We start from the raw sequence: 24,692 nt of genomic DNA, 5'->3' as shown, positions 1-24,692 counted from the left end.
TAATTAATGTTTACTCATTAAGCAGTGAAGAACCAATATAAATGTTAGTGAGCAGGGAGATGATATTATTATATCTTAATTAGGAAGATTACATTGGCAATGTGCTGTTAAAGGTGAATTGGAAAGGGGAAAATCTGGAGCAGAGTTCTTAAACTTTTGTCATAAACCTCTCTGATGGTCTGGTGAAACCTATGGACCCCTTTTCAGAATATGTTTTTAAATGAATAGAATAAAATAGATTTGTTTCACAAAGGAGGACATTTATCTTATAATAAGTCAGCACAGTATGTATTTTTTTTAAAAATCATGACCTAATTAAAAACAAAAATAGATGGGACTTAGCAACAGATTGCATATAGGAGGTAGGAAGTAGGGGGAGGGACAAGGATGACTTCAGAGTTGTGTATGGGGCAGATGACTGGGAAAATGGTCATGCTATCAATAGAAGGTTTTGTTTTGCTTTGTTTTGTTTTTTGCAGGGCGGTGAGGGTTAAGTGACTTGCCCAGGTTCACACAGCTAGTAAATGTCAAGTGTCTGAGGCCAGAATTGAACTTAGGTCCTCCTGAATCCATGGCCAGTGCTTTATCCACTGTACCACCTAGCTGCCCCCAGAAGTTTTTATTATACTGATGGATGTAGCTTTCAGTAGGATTGATTTGGATTTCTAAATATAAACAAATATGGCAGCATATTGATAAATGATACAAGGTATCTTTTGGGACACTCATTCTGGAAGATGTGATGCAGAAGCAGGAGGCATAGTAAATAAAGGTCTTTATAATAGAACAAGTCTGCAGGAAGAGGAGCTTAGAAGACCCAGACTAAAGTAAGTAGGTCATGACCCTGGATTAGTCACTTACCTAGGTAACTCCCCAAGACAAATTACAAAACAGTTACTGATGTGCATTGGTAGAGGGAATTTCTTCTCTTGGAATTCTCTACGTGGATGAAATGACATTTGGATTTGGATTTCTTTTAATACCAGGAATATTCTTAAGACTCAAAAGTTTTATAGGTCATTATTTTATCTCTTTCTTGTTTAGGTTATAGGTTAAGTCCTCAGACATTAACTGCCATTGTAAAGCGTTATAGCAAGAATGGTAGAATCTTCTTTGATGATTATGTTGCTTGCTGTGTGAAGCTCAGAGCATTGACAGGTAATGATTTTAAAAAGTATATTTCCTCCCTCAAAATGTTCATATTTTTCTCATGCTTAAATACTTGCTATCAGAATAAATGATATCTTTAGTTTTTAAGCACTTCTTTCCTGTCTCATTTTTGATGTTTTCTCATATTTTGCTAAAGTTTTAGGACTATTTTACAAATGTTGAACCTGATCTGTCATTCAGCATAGGGGAATAATTGTTCAGACTTTAATCATGAAGGATTTATTGATGTCTCTAAGAATTCTAAAGTTCTTATTTAATTGCATGTATAGCTATTACTATAAAAAAACTCTATCAGGTATTTTAAAAATACAAATTTTACTAAAAAAAGTAAAAAAAATATAATCACTTTCTGTTTGAAGATTTCTTTAGGAGAAGAGACAGCATGCAGCAAGGTTTTGTGAACTTTGTATATGATGATGTGAGTACCATGTTTAACATATTTAATATTGATTCTGTATTATATTCTAGCTTTCTTGACAAGTGTCCAAAATGATTAGGGGTGATTGGTACCCTTAATATGATATATACAACTGTCTTATCCTCTCATAAGTTGCATAAAACTTTAAAATAAAATTAATTTTTACATTGAAGATGGAAAGCATATTTCCTGATTTTTCTGAACATTTTGTTTTTGAGTAGTCCTGTGTCTTCTAAGTGTTAGCAAGAGAATATGATATCATAATTTCTATGAGTGCCATCATGGCTTAGTGGATAGATAAACTTGGCTTTGGAGTCAGGCAGACCTGGATTAAATATGGCCTCTGACAGATAATAGTTATGTGTCCAGGGGCAAGGAAATCACATGACTTTCTGTATGCTTTTAAAGCATGTTGCCTAACTGTAAGTTAGGGAACAAATGTGTACCTACATTGGTAGTTTTCTGTTATCACTGAAATCACAGGTCCAGTTCAGATTCTTTTTTTCTTTTTAAAATAAGAAATTAACTGGAAGTTTGTTTGCTTCTAGGAGAAAAAAATCAGGCGACTTCAAGTCTTGGTGTTAATAATCCCAGACAGATTTAGAAACTTCATCTTTTTGTTCCTATTACTCATGTCATTTTTGAGGCTGTGCACATGCACACACAGACACACACACACATGATTGGCATATGCCTTTCTTGTGTTTTAATATTAGGGGTATTTTTGTTTATCGCTGGTATGATTTGTATTTATCAGTAGCTAAATAGACCTCAAAAGGTTTTAAAAGTATATTTTCTACCATAAAACTGTATTTTTATTATCTAAGAAGTAACTTACTGTCTGGTGGCTATTAATCATGTTGAAATATAGAGGTTATAGAGATGTTTTATGCTGAGACCATCACATCATAATAATACATAAGTTATACATACTTTTGGCAACCTAGGGTTTGAACTGTTGTTTAATTAGAAAGTGGTTTGAATGGCCAAACCTTTGAGGTTTCCAAAGGGAAATTATGAATACACTTGTGTGAGAATGTAGTCAGATGATTTAGTTAAAATCAAAATACGAAATCCTTACAAAATGACACTAGGAATTTTGACATTTTGACAGAAATTGAAGGTTGCAGTTATTCTTGTACCTTTATTTTCTTGTAGCCAATACAGCTAGTGGTAAAATAATATTTTTTTAAGAACCATCTTTGAGCAATCTTTTCTTTTTGTTATCTGGTAACTTTGCCTTTTGCTTTAGTTTTTGCAGGGTACTATGGCCATATGAGTGCCCAACTAATAAAGAATGTTGGGGGAGAGAGAATCCTGTGAATTCTTCTGCTCAGAAAGAATTATTACTGAATCTGTTGTGAACTGAAGCTCATTTGGACTTCTCTTTGTTCCTACCTGTTATCTGTATAACTGTTTTAATCTTAGTGCACAGTTCAGAGCAATAAAAATTGTTTTGTTTACGATGTCATAATTTGAAAAAACATTATTGCATATTTTTCGTCTGTGTAATGTAAAATAACATGATTAATGAAAAGTAAATACCAAGCATGAGACTGATCTTTTTACCTTTATAGTCTTGGGTGATTTTGGCTTTAGTTTGTATTTAACCAGAATGAAAAATTGAAAAATATTTAGGTAAAAAGTCTAACACTTGAAAATAAACTTTTTCCTTTAGTTTATAAACATTATCTATAAACATTAGGGAATTAATGAAAAGGAGCTGGGTTTTTGTACCCATGTTTGTTGATCATGTAATTAGGAAACAAAAACCTAATTGTACCCAATGTGAAAAACAGAAGTAATAGTCTGATGATCAATTACCTGAGAATTGTCACTGTATTTATTATGTGAACCAATAGATCTAAGATTTTCTTTGCTGTTCTTTGCTAACATTTTTTTCATCCATTTCATTTGTTTATTTTAGTGACAATCTACAATTCACGGTTTTATTTGACCTCCTCACTTTAATTAGTAAAAGTAAAACTTGACAGCATGACATTAAGAGAATGTGGCTTATATCCTAGTATCTGTAATGAAGGCACTTTAAATAGAAATGTCAACATTTATTACTCACTGTAAGTTTTACATGGTGCCAAAAGAATGGTTGAATATTTAAAAGAAATTATCTAGCCAGTTGTTTTGTTTAAAACCTTTTTAAAGAACAACTTTGATTTATTTAATTGAATTGTTTTGGCACTGATCCAACAACAGATGTTTTAACTGTTTCATAACCTGTGCAAATTAGTGTGCTAGGTACTATAAGAACTTAGAACTTCACTTAGGACTCATGTTGCAATAACTGGATAATTGGCTCCTTTTGGCCTACCGTTAGTAGATACATTAACTGTGGGAGGTGTCTTATTTTATTTAGCCTAGTATGGTGATAAAAACAAAGGACAAGGAGTCAGGAGACCTGGATCCCATTTCCATCTCTACCATTAGCAAATTTTAGTTTCAGTGAGAGCAGTTTCCTTATTTGTAAACTGAAGGGGTTAAACTATAATACCTCTATGGTCCCATTTATTTCTAAGCTTCTAGCTCTTTTTCTTCATAGACATTTCTAATTTTACTTTAAACATTTCAAGGAACTTGAAAATAGAAAAAGACTAAGTTATATATTACTTGAAAAGCTTCTGAAGGGTTAGTGGCACTGTACAACATGAGAACATAGTTAACATGTGGTATATGAGCTAAGTGATATACTGATTTTTTTTTCTAGTTTCCAAAAAGTAATTTAACATTTAAAGTTACAGTGGTTTAGGAGAAATAACAATTATCCATTTAAAGCATGAGGGCAGATGGCAGCATATTGATAAAAACTTTCATAGCACAAATAGAAATTTAAATCAACATTCACTTTTATAATTTCTGAAAAGCAAAGTATAGCCAATTTGACATTGCTAAGCCTACAGTAACTGGTTGCCTTGAAATTTCAGTAAGTAAAATGTATATTTTTAAACTTGAACGTTTAAAGAGGACTTATCTGGAAATCATGCACAGTCTTTAAATTCTCTCTACTCCCATAAATACCTTTCCCCTCTTAAATACTGCCTACTCCCATCAACTGTTCAGTCTGCTTTCATATGACAACAGTTTGTCAGTGTGGGAGGAAGTTGACTGAGCCATAGTAAAATATGTTTTTTTCATTTAGACTTTATAGAAAGAATCATAAGCTGTAGCTAACAGTAGAGGTAAGGACTAGATCTATTATTACATTGGTATAGGGAAATCCCAGGAGATGAAACTCCCTCTACCTGTACAGATTTGTATCCTCTCAGCAACTGACAGTCTTAGAAAATTGCCAAGGCACAGAAAGGTAAGGGACTTGACCAGATAGTCTGTGTCAAAGGTAGGAATTGAGCCCATGTTCATAGCTTTAAGGCCTACTTTTCACCCACTAAACCAGAATTACCAGACTTGCAGCCTGCAAACTCTTCAGTGCTGCCTGGACCAGATTAAAATGTTTAATAAAATAAATAAAAATACTGTACAACATAGATAATATTAATTTGTGGTTTTCTAAGTCAGTATGCATCCCACAGGAATCATTTCTGTTTGAGTTTGATACCACTGCACTATACTACGCTGTCTCTCTATTATAGCTGTTATTTGCAACTAATTTGCTCAGTTTAAACAACCTTTTTATTGAGTATGATAATTTTATACTTCTCTTTTTTTTAAGATGTGTACCTGTAGTCCCAGTGCCTTTTGCACATGGTGGTCAAAGGTTGAGATGAAAACGTAGAACTGCATTAAAATCACCATTTATATTTCTGCCAAACACTTTGTTTTGTAGTTTTGATGTGTTTAATTCTTGTAAATCGCTAGATAATTGTGTTGCTTTTTACATTAATTTAAATATTTTCATAAAATATTAAACATAATTATGATTTTGCTCATTATTTTTATATTAAAATGCAATCAGCTTTTGAAGTTCTTAGTCTTTTTGTTATAATAATTGCAGAAATATTTATAAAATACCCAAATCCAGTGACTTTAAAAAATTAAGTAGTTGTATATAGACCTTACTCTGTGCTCATGACTGGATTATAAGTGTGGTTGGTTGGTTTATTTTGTGAAGTCAGTTCTGTTCTAAGTTTTCTTGTTAGTGTTGTAAATTATTGAGTAATTTACACTGTCAATGTACAAGTGCTTTTATTTGTACAGTAAACAATGATCCAAGTCATCTTGAGAATTTTTTTGTAGAAATAAACATCCAAATAGCTTTCTGTAAAATTTTGCATTATACAAAAATCTGTTAACATACATATGAGATGCTACAGTTCATAAAAACAGTGCAGTAGTTCACCTAGGTCTAAAAAACTGCCAGATTACAAATATCAGGCATTGCAATTCTATGTCAAGGTGGCAGCATAGATATTTTCTGTTCCAGTGATAAGGAAGTGTGGAGCCATCTTAATGGACAGCCTTAATTTGGTCCATCTTAATGCCAAGTAAGTGGATTGTGCTCTTTTAAACTTCATAAGCATGCATTCAGCAAGCAGAGTAGCACAAAATCAAGAATGCATTACTAAATTATGACTATTTGCCACATGTATTTATATTTAGAAAAGGCATTTTACCCATGAAGTAAATGTGTGGGATTCATTGTGATTTCTATTTTGTGCATCGTTTTAAAAAATACTGAAATTCATTCTTAGGATTATTTCTCTAGCTAAAATAGAGAAATCAAATGAAATGTAATCTTGTATGTTGTCATCACTCAGATTAATTAAGCTTTAATAAATTATCTATGAGAAATTAGATTTTTGTGTTTGAAAGAAAGTTCTTAAAGTCACCATCTTTAATGATATATTTTCTCCTATTATAGAATAGTAGTGCTTGGGAAATTAACAGGAATACATTGCAAAAATCCTGGAAGTTATATATAGAAAGTAAAACTCACAAGGATGGTAATTTAAAATAAAATCTATCCAGTCATTTGAAAATGCAGCACAAGTGGTTTATTGACTTCCCTTGAAAGAAATATCAAAAAGTGTGGTGGATTTTTTTTTGACTAGAGCATAATATAGGGAATGTTATCCAATCTATTTTGGCTCCTTTAAATAAAGGTTTCATTGAGTGTGTGTATAGAGTTAGACCAACAAAGGATAACCTATCTTACAGTATTGAAGTGTTTTGGACTATTCTGCCCTTTAGTTAGAGCTTTAGACTAATATTCTTTTTTTTTTTTTTTTTGGTGGGGCAATGGGGGTTAAGTGACTTGCCCAGGGTCACACAGCTAGTAAGTGTCAAGTGTCTGAGGCTGGATTTGAACTCAGGCACTCCTGAATCCAGGGCCGGTGCTTTATCCACTGCGCCACCTAGCCGCCCCTAGACTAATATTCTTTAGATAATGTATAGATGCTTTTTCATGGTCCTAAAGCTGTAGGCTCATATTGCCACATTGAGCTACTGAACTATTTTTCACTGCATTCAATAATGCTGTAGTGATCTGCAACAGCTTTGGAAGCTTCCTCCAAAATCTCACATCCTCCCTTTCTGTGTTTATATGTCGCTCTGTACTTCTAAACCATCAGTTATGCTAACCTTTGCCCATTTATTTGTTTTCCCTGGAGACATAGGGGAATGCCTTTCATTTCATTTCATTTCATAATGAAAAGACTCATAGCTGAATGTGACTTCTGTTCACATAGTCTGGTAAAAACAACTTGGCTTTTGATTGTATTTTGGGAATAATGAAATTCATTAGCATATCTATAGTAGGGAGTGAGTTGGGCAGGGTATGGTAGTGAATTTGCCATGTAATTTACTTGGGTAGCAAGAGAAATTTCTTTATGGTTCCCACATTACACTAAGATATGCGATTAAACACAGGCAACTTGGGAACCTTTTGAGTAGTGAAGTTACCTTTCAGTGGCCATATTTTTGAGATTTGTGCCAAACAGAATGACCTGATGCTACCCTCCAACAATTCCAGGATTTCTAAAGTCTGCTCTATAATGTGTGAATACAAATACAGCTAGCCATGTGCCTTTACAAGCAAATGAAGTTTAATTAGATAGTACTACTTAACTATAAAAATATACATTGCTACAGTTATTGTAATTTCAAAGGAGTAACTAAACAGTGCAAGTAAACATGCCCCAAAACTAGAAATCCATTTTTCTTTGATATATGGGCTAATTTTAAAATTTTTTTTTGCAGGGCAATGAGGGTTAAGTGACTTACCCAGGGTCACACAGCTAGTAAATGTCAGGTGTCTGAGACTGGATTTGAACTCAGGTCCTCCTGAATCCAGAGCTAGTACTCTAACCACTGTGCCACCTAGCTGCCCCCATATGGGCTAATTTTGATTGATTGACTCTAAGCTGGCATTCTCCTTTAAATGTTGGTCTAAATTTTTCCCATATCTGGGATTCTAAAATTGTAATCCAATAACAAAAGACAGAAGTTTTAAAATTTGGTGCACTGCTCCTATGCATTCTAGAACCTACTAATTGGACAGAGTTCTCATTGATGACATTTGCTCAGTGCATGCTACTTTACTATATTTGCTTTTGTTTCAAAATTTATTTAAAGCATGAGTGTTTTCCTTGTGCCAGTTTTAAGTTTCTTGTTAATGAAAGTTAGAGATATCAAGCCAAGTGAAAACATTCCTTAGCTTTACTTTGTATTTTATTTTCAATAGAGGGGGCAACTATTTCACTATTAGATTTTATGTTATATATTAGAAAATAATTCTTGCAAATACAACTTTTTTTCCCTTAATGAAGGGACTAAAAATGCATAGAAATTTAGGTGAATGAAAAAAAGGTATTTTTCATTTTCCAAACTAAGGAAAAGAGAAACGAATACACAGTGTTATATAAAATTTTCAGTTTAAAATTAAGTTGTATGTTTAAAGATTGGAAATCTTGCATAAAGGACAAATGATTTTATGAAGGAAATTACTATTGTAGTGTGTCCCTTTTGGGTTATAAGAAAGACACTTTAAAAAAGACATTACCTTAATTTTAAAAGTAAAAGTTTTTACCATGCATCCAACACAGTCCCAGTAATCAGTGTCCTAATAGGATCCAGTAAAATGCAGCACTGTTCTTATAATTAAGTGATTTTTAAAAAAATAAATCAGCACCATCATGCCTCTGTCTGGTGCTGTACCTAATAAAAAATGTTGGAAATACAATTAGCCCCTCAAAAAGTTTCTATCTTAACTATCTAAAGACAGACAACCACCTTCGATGCGTCTAAACAATATTCATTTATGAGTTTGAAATGATTCGCTTTTCTTATACAAATAGTCCAGAAATTATTTCCCTCATTCTTGAATTCTCTATATACATTATATTATCAATATAACTTTTACAGTTTAACTCCCTGTGTGCTTTTTTTAGCTACCAAAAATTGCAATAATTTTTACAGTGCAATTTACAATTTTTCTATTTACAGTTATTTTCAGAGGGTTATTGCAAAACTATTTGTGCAAATGGTTTATGCTGTCAATATCACATAATCTTTGAAGAAAACATTTGCTAAAAAATAAATATTTCTGTACAGTTATTTCAAAGTCACCTTTGTGATTCCATGCTACATAGTATGAGTAAAGACAAAGGGAACAGTATAGTATATTTTGGTAAGCTGTTTCATTATGTTTGAAACATTCCAGGATATTTACCACTTAAATAAACAAAGGTACAATGAATGAGATTTTTTTCCTTAGTCTTATATGGTTGAAATCTTTTAAGTGATTAAAAAAGCTTTTCTTTCAAAATGCACTTTTCAATGTTTTAGTATTTTGAAATGTATCATTGCAGCATTAGAAAACATTCTAACATCTTTTTTTCCAATTACAATTCTAATATTTAGTATTTTAGTCACAAATACACACTTGATACTATGCCTTCCATTAAAATCAAAGGGAATTACATGGTTGCAACTAGAAATTCTTGAAATGTTTTTCTTAAGGACTTTCTTGAACATTTTTTTTTAGAGAAAAAAATATTTAACTTAAATCCCAAAGGTATGATACAAATGTTTAGAAATAATAATGTCTTTTGTTACAGTGCACTAGGAGCTAAGAAGTGTTACTGTAAAATAAAAAAATTTTTATGATTATTTTGATAATCCATGGCAAAAAGACTCATTAAAGGAATTTAGCAGGAAAGAGTGAACAGAAATGACAACCACACCATTTCACATGTATAGAAATATACCTCGTTGCTGAGATCATTAATTACATAGAACTAAACAGATTTAAACATAGGCAGAAATGCTTTAAAACTGAAACTTAACTAAATGTTATCATTTTACACAAGGTAAACAAAAGAATAGAGTTCCCATGCTTACAACCTTGGGTTTCATCTAGAGAGTGTTACAGTTTTTCGGGGTTATGGATTTAAATGTTAGCATCTCATACAGCCATACTAAAGTGGTTTTCCCTTGACTGTGCAAATCAAAAATATCTCAGAGGCTTTACTACTATAGTAACTTACTCAATTAAAAGTTTGACTTTTTGAAGAAGCTACCGTGCTACTAAGGTTTAAATTAACATGCCTTGCTGTATACAGTCATGTATTCCTGGAAAATGGTCTACAAATCAAAGTGTAGCATTCCATGGATGTGTCAATGCTGCTTGATTTTCACCTGGCACTTTGGTAGCATTTTTGCTTTGCAATTCTGCTTCCTTCCAACCAAATCCCTTATCAGGTAGTATAAGTGAGTATACTTAATTGTATTAAGGGAACTTCCTCTTTAAAAGTGCCCTTAAAATGAACTCTTTTGTGATGTAAATAGTTGCCTAATTTATGTTTTTGAAAACTTGTGTTTTGCTATAACAAATTTGTACTGTATAATGGATATTTGTGTCTGGTGAAAATAGCATAGCCAATTGCTTTGTTTTATACATTGATCTGCCATTCATTACTCAAGTATTTAAATATAAGTGACATCTTTTAAAAGAACTAAAGGATTGGCATTACTATTCAAGTTCATTGTAAGGGAAAAGATACTAAGACATTTGGATGGGGGAAGCTTGTATTAAGTTTACATATTAGTGTGACACTTTGCTATTAAGGTAATGTTTTGTGTCAATAGGACAGACTTTGGAGTCACTGAAAGAAGTGAATGTCTACCTGGAAAAATGTCTAGATATCTAGATATCTATCTAGATATATATATCCCTGAACATTTTGTTTTTACATTTGTGGGGATCCAAACTGGTAGTGTGGATTGCTATTAAGAGCACTCCTATGAATTGGGAAATCTGGGTTTTAGGCTTCATTGTCTGACTAGCTGTGGGACCTCAGGCAAATCAACATATCCGGGCCTCATTTTCCTTGTCTCTAAATATAAGCTGGACTTGATGATTTTTAAGTTCCATTTCAAGTATAACATTTTATGGTAATAGATATACTTTGAGGTCAGACTGTTAGAGACCTCAGGAATCAGCATTATCATTGCTTTACCATTTAATTAGTTGGCCTTTACAAATAATGCATTCTGGCAATGGTGAGCTTTTTGAGACAATTTTCTGATGGGTCATTAAAATCAAGTGCAGAAAAGATATTGAAATCATTTAAGTTATTGCACCAAAGATATGCAACAAGAAATTTTATTCCATAGTTGTTTTATCTAATTGTGTTGAAATTGTCTTCAAACTTATGAATCCAATAAATAGTTGTTAGTAATATAATTTAAAATTGTTTTCCTTATTGCAACAGGGTACCATGAAACAATAGAATGGCAATGGTGTCACATCATGAGAGACTACTACTTAATTTTACTCATGTCAGTTTTCCTGATTTGTATTCAAGTAGAAAAATGTCTAAGATAGGTTTAGTATCTTTAGTTGTATCATGTGACTGATAAAATTATGGACAATTATGCCATTTTCTTGTTACTTTTTTATAAGAGGTCTTTAAAACAAGCATGCTACTCTGTAGGACTCAAGCATTTGCATGCATATGATGCGTGTTCTTTTTTAAAACTATAGATGTATAAATGGAGGTTTAATAGAATTTTAATATTTTTATCATTGGGAAAATGGTAAATTATATTTTAAAAGTATTTGAAATTCATTGATCATCTACTTTTTTATTGTGGTCATGCAATTTAAGAACATTCCTTGGTCAAACAGATACAATTAGTGCTTAAATATGCTATAATTAAGCAGCTTAAACAATTCATATTCAGTCCCATCACTTTCAGGTTCATAAAGTGTAGTATGTGCAAGCTCTTAAATGTGATTAAAATCATTGCTTTTAAAGCAAATTAGCTCTGTAGGTAAGATTCCAATTTTTTTAAAATTAAAAATGTCATTTTTATCAATAAATTTCCCTCAGTAACTAGAGCCACAACCTATATTTGTACAGCTAAAAGATAGCTTCTGGCAGGAGATCCCCCCAAAACAGATAATTCTTGCATACAGAAAATCAAATATTAGTCTAAAGATGTACAAAAATGACGTCCTCTAATATGAAGGAAAAATTTCCATTTTTTTTTTGCTAGTAGCCTTGATGAGTTTACACCAGTGCATATTTTAAAAAATAGAAAGCAGGCCCTAGTGTCTGTTGGGTGACCATGTATTAATTGTAAAATCCTGTAAGAACAATTATAACAGGTGTTTCTTCATCCTAGGTTCTTAATTTAATAACTAAACTGTAGAACACATCAGAGGAGGTTAGATAAGGATAGGTAGCATGGCAATCCACTAGTAAGATGAAGTGTTATATCTAAGTGTTTAGGCCATCTGCCCATCTGATGATAACAGCAGAAAAATGGATCTAAATGAATTGAGGATATATTTAGATAGGAACTTAGTTGGGTCAGGCACCAAGTAACATTTCTAATGTTATAAGAAAGTCTAAAGGATTCTTAAGGACCCAGGTGTAGATAAAGATTCTTAAAGAAAATACCATGAGGCTATTACTGACAATATGCTGGACTTTGCAGAGTCAGTAGCCTAGGACAGAATGTCAGATTCACCTTTTGGTCAACATTTTTTTTTAAGTCAAAAGGAAATTGAAAACATGATTTTAAGAAAAAAAGACCTGAGTATTTCACTCATTCAACATTCTTTGGGCTGCTTCAAATGCCCAATTAAGTGCTAGATAATTGTGATATATCAATTGGTGGGAGATGTTACTAATATTCAGTTGTTTTCCATCTGAATAATCAAATCATAAGTTACTCCATCCTATTTTTATTACAGTGTCAGAAGGATTTTAAGTTCCCTTTCTAAATCTAAGATGCTATAATGTTTTTAAACAATAAGCTATAATTCAAAGGAATTAAAGCAGAAAGTTATTTTTATGCAAAAATTAATTTAAATATGGTAAAATTCTTTCACAATCTTTACAATCATGCCATTCTTCAATTATATTGAAAAATGGGTGTCTTTGTGGAAGGCCAGGTTTTGTGCTTATCTTCACAATAAACATAATAGAGCATTCCAGAATCAAACTACTGTGTTTAAGTTAGTTGTCTTATCTGGCAAGGAAAACTTTTTGGTACAGCAATCTAAGGCTTCTTAAACCAAGGATTGGCATGTTTTTGCCAAGTCATTTTAGCTGAAGATTTAACAACAAAATGCCTATTGTGAAGGTTGTCTACACAACAAAAAGCTGGTGTGAATTTAAAAGAAATTTTGGCATTGTGTAAACCAGTCCTAATAATTTGTGCTTCTCTGCTTTTCACAAAGTAAGCAGAGTGACAGAATATAATCACTATCTCTTCATTTTCCACTGGCCAAGTAAAATTTAGAAGATTATCAAATTATCCGTATATGTTGTAAAATGTAGGTAGCAGAATAGTGTTACTTGCCCTACAATGTGTGAATCAGTCAAATATATAAGAAATAAGCTAAGATAGTCACAAAGTGCTGGTCATGTACAATGTCTGAAGAATTTGCAGCTTTAGAAATCACCTCTTGGATTTACAGGTAGTTAGTTTTGTACACAAAGATAAATAACATTACATGTATATCTTAGAAAGATGATCAATTTTGTAATACCCAGTATCCTAGCACACTTGTAATCTCTCTTTTGATGAATGACAACATGGGTTTTTAAAAATTGTTAAAGAAAATTGAAAAGAACCACTCCACTCCACACCTTGCCTAGAAATCACTCATTATGGGTACATCTCCACTAGCATTCAAAAAATTGATGTAGGGTGTATTTTTGTGGGGCAGGGCAGTGATGGTTAAGTGACTTGCCCAGGGTCTCACAGCTAGTGTCAAGTATCTGAGGCAGGATTTGAACTCAGGTCCTGCTGAATCGAAGGTCAGTGCTTTATCCACTGCACCACCTAGCTGCCCCCTGTAGGGTGAATTTTTAAATGGAAGAAAACCTCAGTTAAGTGGAACTCAACTCAGAACCCTCCACTAAATTGGAATAGTTTTCTGCCCTCTCTTTTTGGGACAGACTCAAGAAAATAGACCTTCATCTTATTGATATACTAAAAATATTGTCCAGGGTATGTTATTGCATCATGAAACCAATAAACATTTTGTCTAATCTCTTATCTTTTATAGTTCTCTACAATGACAAATTATATTCAGAATAATGACCTTGATGTTATGTGAGATCTGTATCATCAATGAAATTGCTTTCATTATATTTAACTTAAGGCAGGAAAATGTATTAATACATTTTAGAAAGCAATCAACAGGTTGAAACCAAATCACAAAGTGACATTTGATTAGGTAATCTCTAACCTTTCTGCTCCAAAAATCCTAGGTTCAAACTGGATCTGAATTTAATTCTTTTTCAACCAACATATTATATCAATCAGAATACCCCATACTGTAAACATTCTACTTAACTGAGGTTTTACTATGGTATTTTAGTCAAATAATGTACATATTCTTTAGCCTATATAGCACAAAAAATAAAAGTGGAATATTTTGGAGTGATTTGGAGGTGAGGGTTAAAATGGCTAAGACTTTGAAATGGCAAAGACTTTGAAAGGAACAGTGACATGAAAATAAATGTAGTTCAACATGTCCTAAGGTTGAATAACAAGAAAGAACTGTGTGATTCTGTGTGTCAGCCAAGTTTTATAAGTTTTGAGAAGGGTCAAGAAAAGAAAAATTAAAGAAAAATGTGTCCTTTTGTAGTCAAACATGCCAGTGGAAATTACTGAATTAATGTGTTTTATGAATGCAATTGGTGATAGTCTAACTCAAGGAGTTCAATTTTTTTTTTTTTTTTTTTTTAGTGAGGCAATTGGGGTTAAGTGACTTGCCCAGGGTCACACAGCTAGTAAGTGTTAAGTGTCTGAGGCGGATTTGAACTCAGGTACTCCTGACTCCAGGGCCGGTGCTCTATCCACTGTGCCACCTAGTTGCCCCAAGTTCAATCTTTTTTAAAACAGCTACACTTACTTGGAAGAGGTTATTTCCTCCTGTTAGTGATTTTATAATCCCTTAAGTGTCATTGAGTATAAAATGCTCCATACAGAAAGATGATGACAACTTTTCAAAATGGACAATTTTTTTTTGTTCTCCTTTGAACTTCAGATGAGCTAATTTAATATATTCTGAGTCATGTCCATGAACTAGATCATCCTCTGGCCTCTTATTTACTTGGAAGGCATTTTACAACAAAGTACTGTTTTAGTGAAAGCAGTAAATGATATTGTCCATGCAACATGAGTTGGAGTTCCTAACATGCAGGTGTTAAAAAAAATAAAAAAAAATATAAGGTGCCTTGAGATGCTGGCAGTTTTAACATTTGGAACATAGTTCTTAAGTATATTTACATCTAACTGCTCAACTTTACCTTACAAGCTTTAATTTAGGAAAATATACAGTACTTTTGCATATAATGGTAACTTGTTAGCCCCTGAGTCAAGTATAGAGGATTTAAATACAAAAAAAAAAAAAAAAGGAAAACAGCCATTAAAAGCACTTAAATTTTATATGAAGTAAATAGTAAAAAAAATAATAATCATTATTTCCCAGGAAGACCAGGATCAGAAACATGCCTATGAAGACCCAAGATTCCTACAGTGCTTAGGGAAGAATCTGGTAAAGAAGGATGATGCCTAATGGGATGAAGGTAAGTTTTACTGTGCTGTGGATGGAGCTCTAAAGAGTGATCAGGTTCTTGCTCTAAAAGTGAAGTCAAGTTGTCTTCTGAGGCTGTGTTCAGGTGCACCCCACTGGAGAGCGATTCTTTGGATTTAAGTTTAGATTTTTCAAGATCTAGGAATTCAGGACACTGATGGGAAGAAGAGAAAACAAGGCAATTTTACAAATCCCTTAGAGAACTGCCCCAAATATAATACCATCCATTACTTTTCAAATCATTCATAATATTTAAATATGTTAAAATGTTTTCATTCCAAATCTATCTACATTTCTTTAGAGGTATGGTCTTGCAGCTCCTTCCCTCCCAAAAAAGTTAATGCAAGAGAAAGATTGGGAGTAGAGATCCAAAACCTGCCACCAGTAGGTTTCCATGTAATTTACAAAGCTCCAGAATTTGAGGAATTCTGAGCATGGGAAATTAAACTAGAAACCAGTCTTTTAAAAAATATTTCCGCCCCCCCCCACACATTTGAATTTTAAATTCAAGGAAAAACTGAGTTTGGAAGAGCTGAGTATTTTAGTAGCTATGAATGAGGGCAAAAGACAGGAGGGAGCAGAATTTATAAGTTAGAATTAAAAGGACTATGATTCTCTGGAAAGGTCGACTGAATCATGTTTTTTAGCTATTAAGTCTAGCTACAAAGATTACTTTCTCCTTTCATATTTTAGAAGGTTTGCATTATTTTCTTCTAAGCACATCACCACATGCTGTAAACATAGTTGTTCTGAGCAGTACATGGCACGAGCCTTCCCACAATTTTTGCTGAAATTTTTTCCAAGATAGCTCTTAATATTTTACTAGCTGTACTTCAATTATCAATTTTGTCTGTAGTGTTTAAAAATGAATCCAGTACAATACAACCAATTCATTTAACACTTAAGTGTTATATACTTAGGCTGGTTCACAAAATGAAGCAACCCTTGTCAACAGGGAATTGATATTCTCTTGGGAGTGGTGGTGGCGGGGGAGACAAAATATAAATAAATATGTACACGATGATTTGAGGTGGGAAAGGACATTTACAACCAGGGAGTCCAGGAAAGACTTCCTGTAGGAAATTACCCATGACCTGAACCTTGAGGGAGCTAAAAATTCTAAGCTGTGGAGGCTAGAAGGGAATGCATTCTAGGCACTGAAGAGAGGTTATGCAAATTGTGGAAGTAGGAGTGAAATGCTAAATTTGGGGGCGTAGAAAACCGAGTATCTGAGGGGAGTAATGTGAAGTAACCCTGGAAAAGTAGGCAGAAGTCTGACTATGAAGGGCCAAGCTGAGAAGTTGACATTTTATTCTTTGGGCAGCAGGGAGCCATTGAAAATTATTGACAAAGGTCAAAGGCATGGTCAGGTTTATGCTTTAGGAAGATTATTTGGGCAGCTCTGTTGAAGACAGAATGGAGAGTGGTGAGTGTCATGAATCCAGTTAGGAGGGGGTTGCAATATCCTAGGGGTCGTTGTAAGGAGATAGGTTGTAGAAGCAGAATATATAAAATTCGGCAGTTGATTGTATATGGAGGGTGAATCAGAGGGGGAGGATTGAGGATGGCACCATGAAAATGAAATTGGATGACTGGGGAGATGGAGGCCTCCTTAACCGAAGTAGGAAAACTTAGAAAAAGGGCAGGTTTTGGGAGGAAGATAATGATTTCCATTTTTGACACGTTGAATTTGAGATGCCCTTAGGGACATGCAGTTAGAAATGTTAGAGTTTAGGAGAGAGATCAGGACTACATATATAACGTATATAGTTATACATATAACAGTGTATAACTCATCTCTCTTCTCCTCCCATTTGTGTGCAGGTGAAATCAGTTTAAAAGTTGTTAAGACATGGAGGGGAGAAGAAGGCAATGTGATCTTATCCATTCTACCTTGGCGATAGTTATGGTGAAGTCACTTCAGCAGCTGTACATCCTCTCCTCTAACACAACTCAACTGAAGGCAAATAACCTTGATTCCCTAGGAACTTGTCTTCCTAGAACCTCAATAATTTAGTCTTCCAAAAGAGCTTTTAGAAAACACTAATTGTTTCCAAACAATTTAGAATTAAGTTGTATCTGTACTTACTTGTGAAGAAGGGCTGAAGCTTCTGTCAGTTTTAATAGATGCTACAGGCTGATGAGTTTTCATTACTTTGAGAGTTGGTCTTTGATATTCTGCCCCTGTTGTTACCATACTATAAGCAGGTGGGACCACGGGAGTTTGCCTCTGCAGTAACTGCAGAATAGTTTGAATATCAGCTGTCATTTGAGATTCAAGTCTGCAAGAAGGACAGAAATTGGGTTATGACCTAGTCATGGATAACTATCCGAAAGTAAACTGATATTCAAAAGCATTTGAGAAAAATTCCAATTCTACCTTTGAAACTGATAATGAAATAGCAATGCTTGAAACAGAAAGGACAGAAGGGGGAGCACTAAGATATGTGCCAAACCTATGCTTTCCTTTCTGCAACTTAAAAGAAATTTAAAGAAAAAGCATTTCTCGAGATTCAGACTTTTAAAAAGATACAAATAGGGAATACATTTGTTGTAGGAGAAGAGACAAACGCAACCACAATTCTGTTCAAGGGGTAACACATACCTTGAGATTCTTTTAACACTGATTTATCTATTTTCTTTTGTTAGTGTCAATATTCTTGGAAAAAAAATTTCACTTGACAATTTTTGGGAAAACTTGAAAAAGGTGAGTTCAATTTAATTCCACAAACATTTATTAAGTACCTACTATGCTCAAGACAATGTACTGGGGTTACAGCGAAAATCAAATTAAATCAGACAAAAAAAAACAAACCCCAACACCCAACCCCAGGCCCTGCCATCTCTGGGGAAGTTGTAATATTCACGAAAGAAAATAAATAGTAAGGATAAGCAAAGTTATACATAAGAGCCTCTCAAAGACCCTTGGAAGCTGTATTTCTTTTGAGTTTGGAAAGAGAGGGGGACTAAAGCCAGATTAGGACTACAGGGCCAAGTTTCTTCCTGCATAGCAAGAGTTTTGAGGATCTTTCTAGAGAAGGAGAGGAGAGAAAAAGGAGATGGTGAAATAGCCTGGGAGATTTCATAATTACACATCAAAGGAGAGAATTCTATGAAAATGGAACATTTTAAAATCTGCCCCATCAAATAGGAATATAACCTAACGACCGAGGGTTACATAGAACCAACCATTTCTAGAAGGTGAGATTTCTAACAGCCGGGGAAGGGCAGCATCTGGAAAGGCCTCCTATAAGAAATGGTACTTGAGCCGGGCTTTGCTTTGGAGGAAACGGAAAGGGATTCTCAGAAGCCCAAGTGAGGAGGGAAAGTACTCCAGGTAGAAGGACCACTTTTGCAGAGGCAGGGAGGTGAGAGGTCAATTAATCAATGAACAAGTAGTAAGAGCATTGTACTAGGTGCTCTGGAGATAAATACAAATCAAACAATCCTTTCTTGAAATGAACTTACAGTCTAATGGACACACAGATGTGTATGGAGACCAGCTATAAAGCTAGTTTGATTGAGGAAAGCAATACAGAATTAGTTTTGCAAGATATGTGAGAGCCAGAACTGAAAGTTTTAAATGTCATCTTGCTTAAAAACTTTCATTTTATCCTAAAAGACAAGATTATGTCTTCAGGATAAACTAGCTTCAGACTCCCTGGCAACATGATTTTTCATCTCAGTTGTTTTCTGCCTTGATGCTCCTTTTCCTATTCCAATTCCTATTCTAATTCTCACCTCTTCCTAGATCACTTATACTTCATGTTGTTTAGTTATATCTGATTCTTCATGACCCCATTTGGGGTTTTCTTGGCAAAGATACTGGAGTATTTTGCCATTTCTTTCTCTAGTTCATTTTACAGAGGAAGAAGCTGAGGCAAACAGGGTTAAATGGCTTATCCAGGGTTACACAGCTAGTAAAAGGTTGAATTTGAACTCAATCCCTCCTAAGTCCAGACCCAGAACCATATCCACTGTGCCACTACTTGCCCCTCCACTTACTTAGAGAACTGTAATTAAATCAACTTATTGCCTTTTCAATGGGGAAGGTCTATCAATTCCCCTATTCCACTAGCTATTCCAGGGACTTCCCAGATAGAGTGTAAACTCCTTGAGGGCAGGGACTATCTTGGTTTGTATTCCTAGAACTAATTGCAGTTCTTGGTAAATAAAAGCTTTCTTTATCCTTCTGAATTGAGAACCTAAACCATTAGCATTTTAAAAAATAGACTTAAGGTCATATTGATGCTCATGTTCATTACAGCTCTGGTTTACAACAACTACTCTGATAAATTTTTTTGTTAGAGTTTACAAATAGTCAAATGGACAGCTAATTTGCTTTTCCCTTCAAATTAAAATTAAAGGTAAAATTACAAAAAATATCAATCTTATTCCCCATTTTGGAATTTGATAGCACTAAAATTCAAAGAATTCTGTGAGCATCTGGATAGGAAAATTGGATCATATGTTATTTTTGGGTGGGGCAATGAGGGTTAAGTGACTTGCCTGGGGTCACACAGCTAGTAAGTGTCAAGTGTCTGAGGCCGGATTTGAACTCAGGGCCTCCTGAATCCAGGGTGGGTGCTTTATCCACTGTGCCACCTAGTGGCCCCAGATTATATGTTTTTATACAGAATTCTAACACCTTCTTTTCTGTTGTTTTGCCTACTACAGGAAAATAAAAATTACATTTAGAAGCATAGAACTAAATTCTGTCTAATATTAATCACACTATTTTTTGCAAAATTCTGGGAGAATGAAGAGAGAACACAGCCTTTGTTTTGAGAAAAGAATAGAAGCCCACTGGAGAGAAGAGGGAAAAAAAAGAATCTTTATTTTGAGAAGTTTCCATTTAAATAATAATTTTAAAAGTTTTTTAAATGTTTTGTTTTTTGCTTTCAATGTTTCTTAATACTTTATCCTCAGAGGCTCCATATTTTGTGGCAAATAAATCTATAGTTGTCCTGAACTAATCTATGAATTTGTGTGTGACTGCCTGCACAATATGACAGGTACCCACTAAAAAGAGAACAAACATTTCAGTTAATCAGCTGTTTGACTTGTCTGTAACATGCCAGACAATTAGTTTTTTTTTACCGAATCATGTCTTGATGTTATTGTTCCATAGCTATAGTCCCAAACAAGCATCTTTTTTTTCCTTCTAAAAGATGTTTTGTTTATGGCATGTTTATTATTCACTATGTGTATTGGAATTTTAAGTCTTATTATTTTAATCTTAAAAGTATTTTATTTTTTTCCAGTTACATGTAAAGATAGTTTTCAACATTTGTTTTATAAGATTTTGAGTTCCAGATTTTTCTCCCTCCCTCCCCAATACAGAAAGCAATCTGATATAGGTTATTTATGGACAATCACATTAAACATATATCTGCATTAGTCTTATTTTTAAAGGATCCTTCCCTTCCTGCTCAGAATCCAATCAAGACTCAAAAACTGTCAGTTTTATTGTGCTCTCTATAACTTTGATGGAGGTATCTTAAGCAGCTTTGGAGAGCAGGTGTATTTTGGTATCATAGATTGTGTCTATGTAAGTCATAACTGTAGATTTCTAAAAAAAATCTGTTTGAAGGACAGGCTTCAACAAACTCACTGAGGACATGTAGGCAGCTGTTTTATATTGTAGAATCAGATCACTGTGACACTGACACTTGTCATTCTGCCAAGGAACAAGTGATCACCTTGCTGATCAGGTACAAGCTCAGAGTGTGAGGCTTCCCTACTGTTCCACATGATATATTTAAATACCTGCAGCCATTACCCAATTTAGCGTGAAACAATACCCAGCTGTGACTAACTAGTTATGTCTCAAATAGCAAGAAAAATGGTGAAAGCATCTGTAGGATTTTAGTTTCTTCCTTAAAAGAGAAGTAAGTGGTTGTATATGTGTTGGATCTAATAAGGTGGAATTTGGTATCCAGTATTTTCTTGGTTTTAGTGACTTTGCTCTTTCCTGATTTTCCTCCCACCTGTCTGATTATTCCTTCTCAGTATCCTTGGAGGGAATCTTTATCGATTTTTTTTCACCACCAACAGTGGGTGTCCTTAAGGCTCTCTCCTGGGCCCTTTTCTCTCTTCCTTCTATATTATTTTGCTTGATGGTCTCAGGGTCTCTCAATTATTATCTTTAGGCAGATGGATGATTCTCAGCTCTATTTGTTCAGCCTTAACCTCCTTCCTGACCTTCTCTCAGGGGTGCTGAGGTGGTCATAATAAATAAATAATATGAAGTCTTCCCTTGGCATGACTCAGGGATTCCATGGAGAGTTTCCTGAGATTTACTTAACCTAATTACTGCTACCCACTTCCCTATGTACTTTTTTTTGGGGGGGCGGGGCAATGAGGGTTAATTGACTTGCCCAGGGTTACACAGCTAGTTAAGTGTCAAGGGTCTGAATCTGGATTTGAACTCAGGTCCTTCTGAATCCAGGGCCGGTGCTTTATCCACTGCGCCACCTAGCCGCCCCCAGGAAAGTACTTTTAAGGATGAGGAACCCTTGAAAAAGAAACTAGAGACCTTAAGGTGGCATCTTTATCACTGTTTACAATTGAAGGTAAGGAAGAAGTAAAAGACAGATTTCTGAAACATGAAGATTGGGTCTGGAGTTCCCAATTGGAGAATAGCTGAACAAATTATGGTGTATAAATATAACAGAATATGATTATGTCATAAGAAAAGATGAAAGGTTTGACATCAGAGTCCTAGGAAAACTTGTATGAATTTGTAGAGTAAAAGGATCAGTATCAAGAGAACAATTCATGCAATTAGCAACATTGTAAAGAAAAAACAAATTGGAAAGATTCAATTGTATAATCAATCATGACTTCAGAGGACCAGTCAACTCCTGATAAGGGGTATTGACTCAAGGTACAAAATTAGACATACGTTTTTTTGATATAGTAAATGTGTGGATTTGATTTGCTTAACTATACTTTGTTGATAGGGTTGTGTGGGGTTTTTTTGTTTTTTTGTGGGTCAGTGGGGGCTAAGTGACTTGCCCAGGGCCACACAGCTAGTAAGTGTCAAGTGTCTGAGGCCGAATTTGAACACAGGTACTCCTGAATCCAGGGCCGGTGCTCTATCCACTGCACAACCTAGCCACCCCCTTGGGTTGTGTTTTTTAATTGGGAGGTGCAGTAAAAGGAAATAGTGACAGGGTTGTCAAGAGAGCATGAGCTCGAGTGCAAGATCAATGAATCATTTTTAAAAATTCACATAAGAGATGGAAATTCTGAAGGAAATACAGAAATATAGGACTGGCTTTTAAAAGTAACATGTTGGGGGCAGCTAGGTGGCACAGTGGATAAAGTACCAGCCCTGGATTCAGGAGGACCTCAGTTCAAATCCAGCCTTAAACACTTAACACTAGCTGTGGGACCCTGGGCAAGTCACTTAACCCTCATTGCCCCGCAAAAAAAAGTAACATGTTGAATTCATTGTTTGCTTTGAAAAACCAATCTGAATATAATAGAGATTTGTGTTTTCATGAATCATGAAACACTTTCCCCCCCCTGCTCTACTTTGTATATGGAAATATTCTTTTGGGGGCATTCTTTAAATGATAATTAAAATAAAATATAATTTAAAAATGATGTTTGACAATGGTATTTGGATTCTAGGACCTTGGTTTAAGATATACAATATATGCTCTTGGTCAGAGATGGAATACATTTCAGAGATAGAATGAGAGTTATCTATAATTAGGCAAAATATATTTGCCTAAACATTTAATAACATTTAATATTAAGAAGACATTAGGGGCGGCTAGGTGGCGCAGTAGATAGAGCACCGGCCCTGGATTCAGGAGTTCCTGAGTTCAAATCCGGCCTCAGACACTTGACACTTACTAGTTGTGTGACCTTGGGCAAGTCACTTAACCCCCACTGCCTGGCAAAAACAAAAAAACAAAAGAAGAAGACATTAGATTAGGGGGCAGCTAGGTGGCACAGTGGATAGAGCACTGGCCCTGGAGTCAAATCCTGAGTTTAAATCCGGCCTCAGACACTTAACACTTACTGGCTGTGTGACCCTGGGCAAGTCACTTAACCCCAATTGCCTCACTTTAAAAAGAAGAAGAAGAAGACATTAGATTGAAAAAGAGGGGAAGATAAACAATTGCTCACATATATCCACCAAGCCAGAAACTACAGAGAGTTTCACATATGAAAATAATATTGAAAAAGACCAACAATATAAAGGAGATAATATTCATGAAGAAAAATAATAATGAAACCCAGTCTCTGATGTCTACATATAAAAGTATATGTGTAACAAAAAAGACAAAATAAAGACTTACACAAGAAGGTAAATTCAAACTCATAGTATTATCACTGAGATTTGGGATAGTAAGGCATATTCTATTCAATAAACTGTGGGAGGAAGGATATAGATTAATTAAAAGGCAAAGTCAAGTAGCATTGCATATCTAGAAAATACAGATGTTGAGATTCATGGACTAGAAAAATAAAGCGTGGTAGGAAATATCTGATTAAAAATAAATGGAGGCACTGGAGACACAGTAGTAAATGATATTAGTAATGTACTATTTGATAAACCCCAAAACTCCAGCTTCTGGGATAGGAATTCAGTATTTGACAAAAACTGCTGAGAAAACTGGAAGATAGTATGGCAGAAATTAGGCATAGACCAACATCTTACACCTTATACTAAAATAAGGTCAAAATGGGTACATGATTTAGACATAAGAGGTGATACCATAGGTAAATTAGGAGAAGAAGGAATAGTTTACATTTCAGATCTTTGGAAAGGAGAACAGTTTATGACCAAACAAGAGATAGAGAATATTATGAAATGCAAAATGGATGATTTTGATTACATTAAATTAAAAAATTTTTGTACAAACAGAAGCAATGCATCCAAAATTAGAAGGGATGCAGAAAGCTGGGAAACAATTTTTATGTCCAGTACTTCTGATAAAGGCCTCATTTCTAAAATATATAAGGAACTTAATCAAATTTATAAGAATCCAAGTCATACCCCAATTGAGAAATGGTCAAAGGATATGAACAGGCAGTTTTCTGATGAAG

At 34.3% G+C, this 24,692-nt stretch overlaps 2 protein-coding genes across 5 annotated transcripts in view; one reads left to right on the top strand and one right to left on the bottom strand.

The window, feature by feature from the left end:
• Positions 1 to 6,357, top strand: part of GCA (grancalcin) — a 38,472-nt gene extending 32,115 nt beyond the window's left edge. For both annotated transcript variants that reach the window (XM_043991005.1, XM_043991006.1), the window contains 3 exons: positions 1,045 to 1,158; positions 1,530 to 1,588; positions 2,841 to 6,357. In XM_043991005.1, the coding sequence (XP_043846940.1) occupies positions 1,045 to 1,158; positions 1,530 to 1,588; positions 2,841 to 2,867 (200 nt within the window). In that variant the 3' untranslated portion in view covers positions 2,868 to 6,357. The remainder of the gene's footprint in view (positions 1 to 1,044; positions 1,159 to 1,529; positions 1,589 to 2,840) is intronic.
• The window catches only part of KCNH7 (potassium voltage-gated channel subfamily H member 7), a 621,793-nt gene that overhangs the window by 1,099 nt on the left and 596,002 nt on the right, over positions 1 to 24,692 (bottom strand). For 2 of the 3 annotated variants that reach the window (XM_043991002.1, XM_043991003.1), the window contains 2 exons: positions 17,713 to 17,905; positions 6,491 to 15,777 (listed from right to left, as the gene is read on the bottom strand). In XM_043991002.1, the coding sequence (XP_043846937.1) occupies positions 15,508 to 15,777; positions 17,713 to 17,905 (463 nt within the window). In that variant the 3' untranslated portion in view covers positions 6,491 to 15,507. Of the gene's footprint in view, positions 1 to 6,490; positions 15,778 to 17,712; positions 17,906 to 24,692 lie in introns of those variants that run through there. The other variant, XM_043991004.1, reaches the window with a different exon arrangement.

This window comes from Dromiciops gliroides, chromosome 3 (genome assembly GCF_019393635.1).
Source record: "Dromiciops gliroides isolate mDroGli1 chromosome 3, mDroGli1.pri, whole genome shotgun sequence".
Taxonomy (NCBI): Eukaryota; Metazoa; Chordata; class Mammalia; order Microbiotheria; family Microbiotheriidae; genus Dromiciops; species Dromiciops gliroides.
Note: the sequence above shows the minus strand (reverse complement) of the source record. Positions and strands in the feature narration are given on the sequence as shown.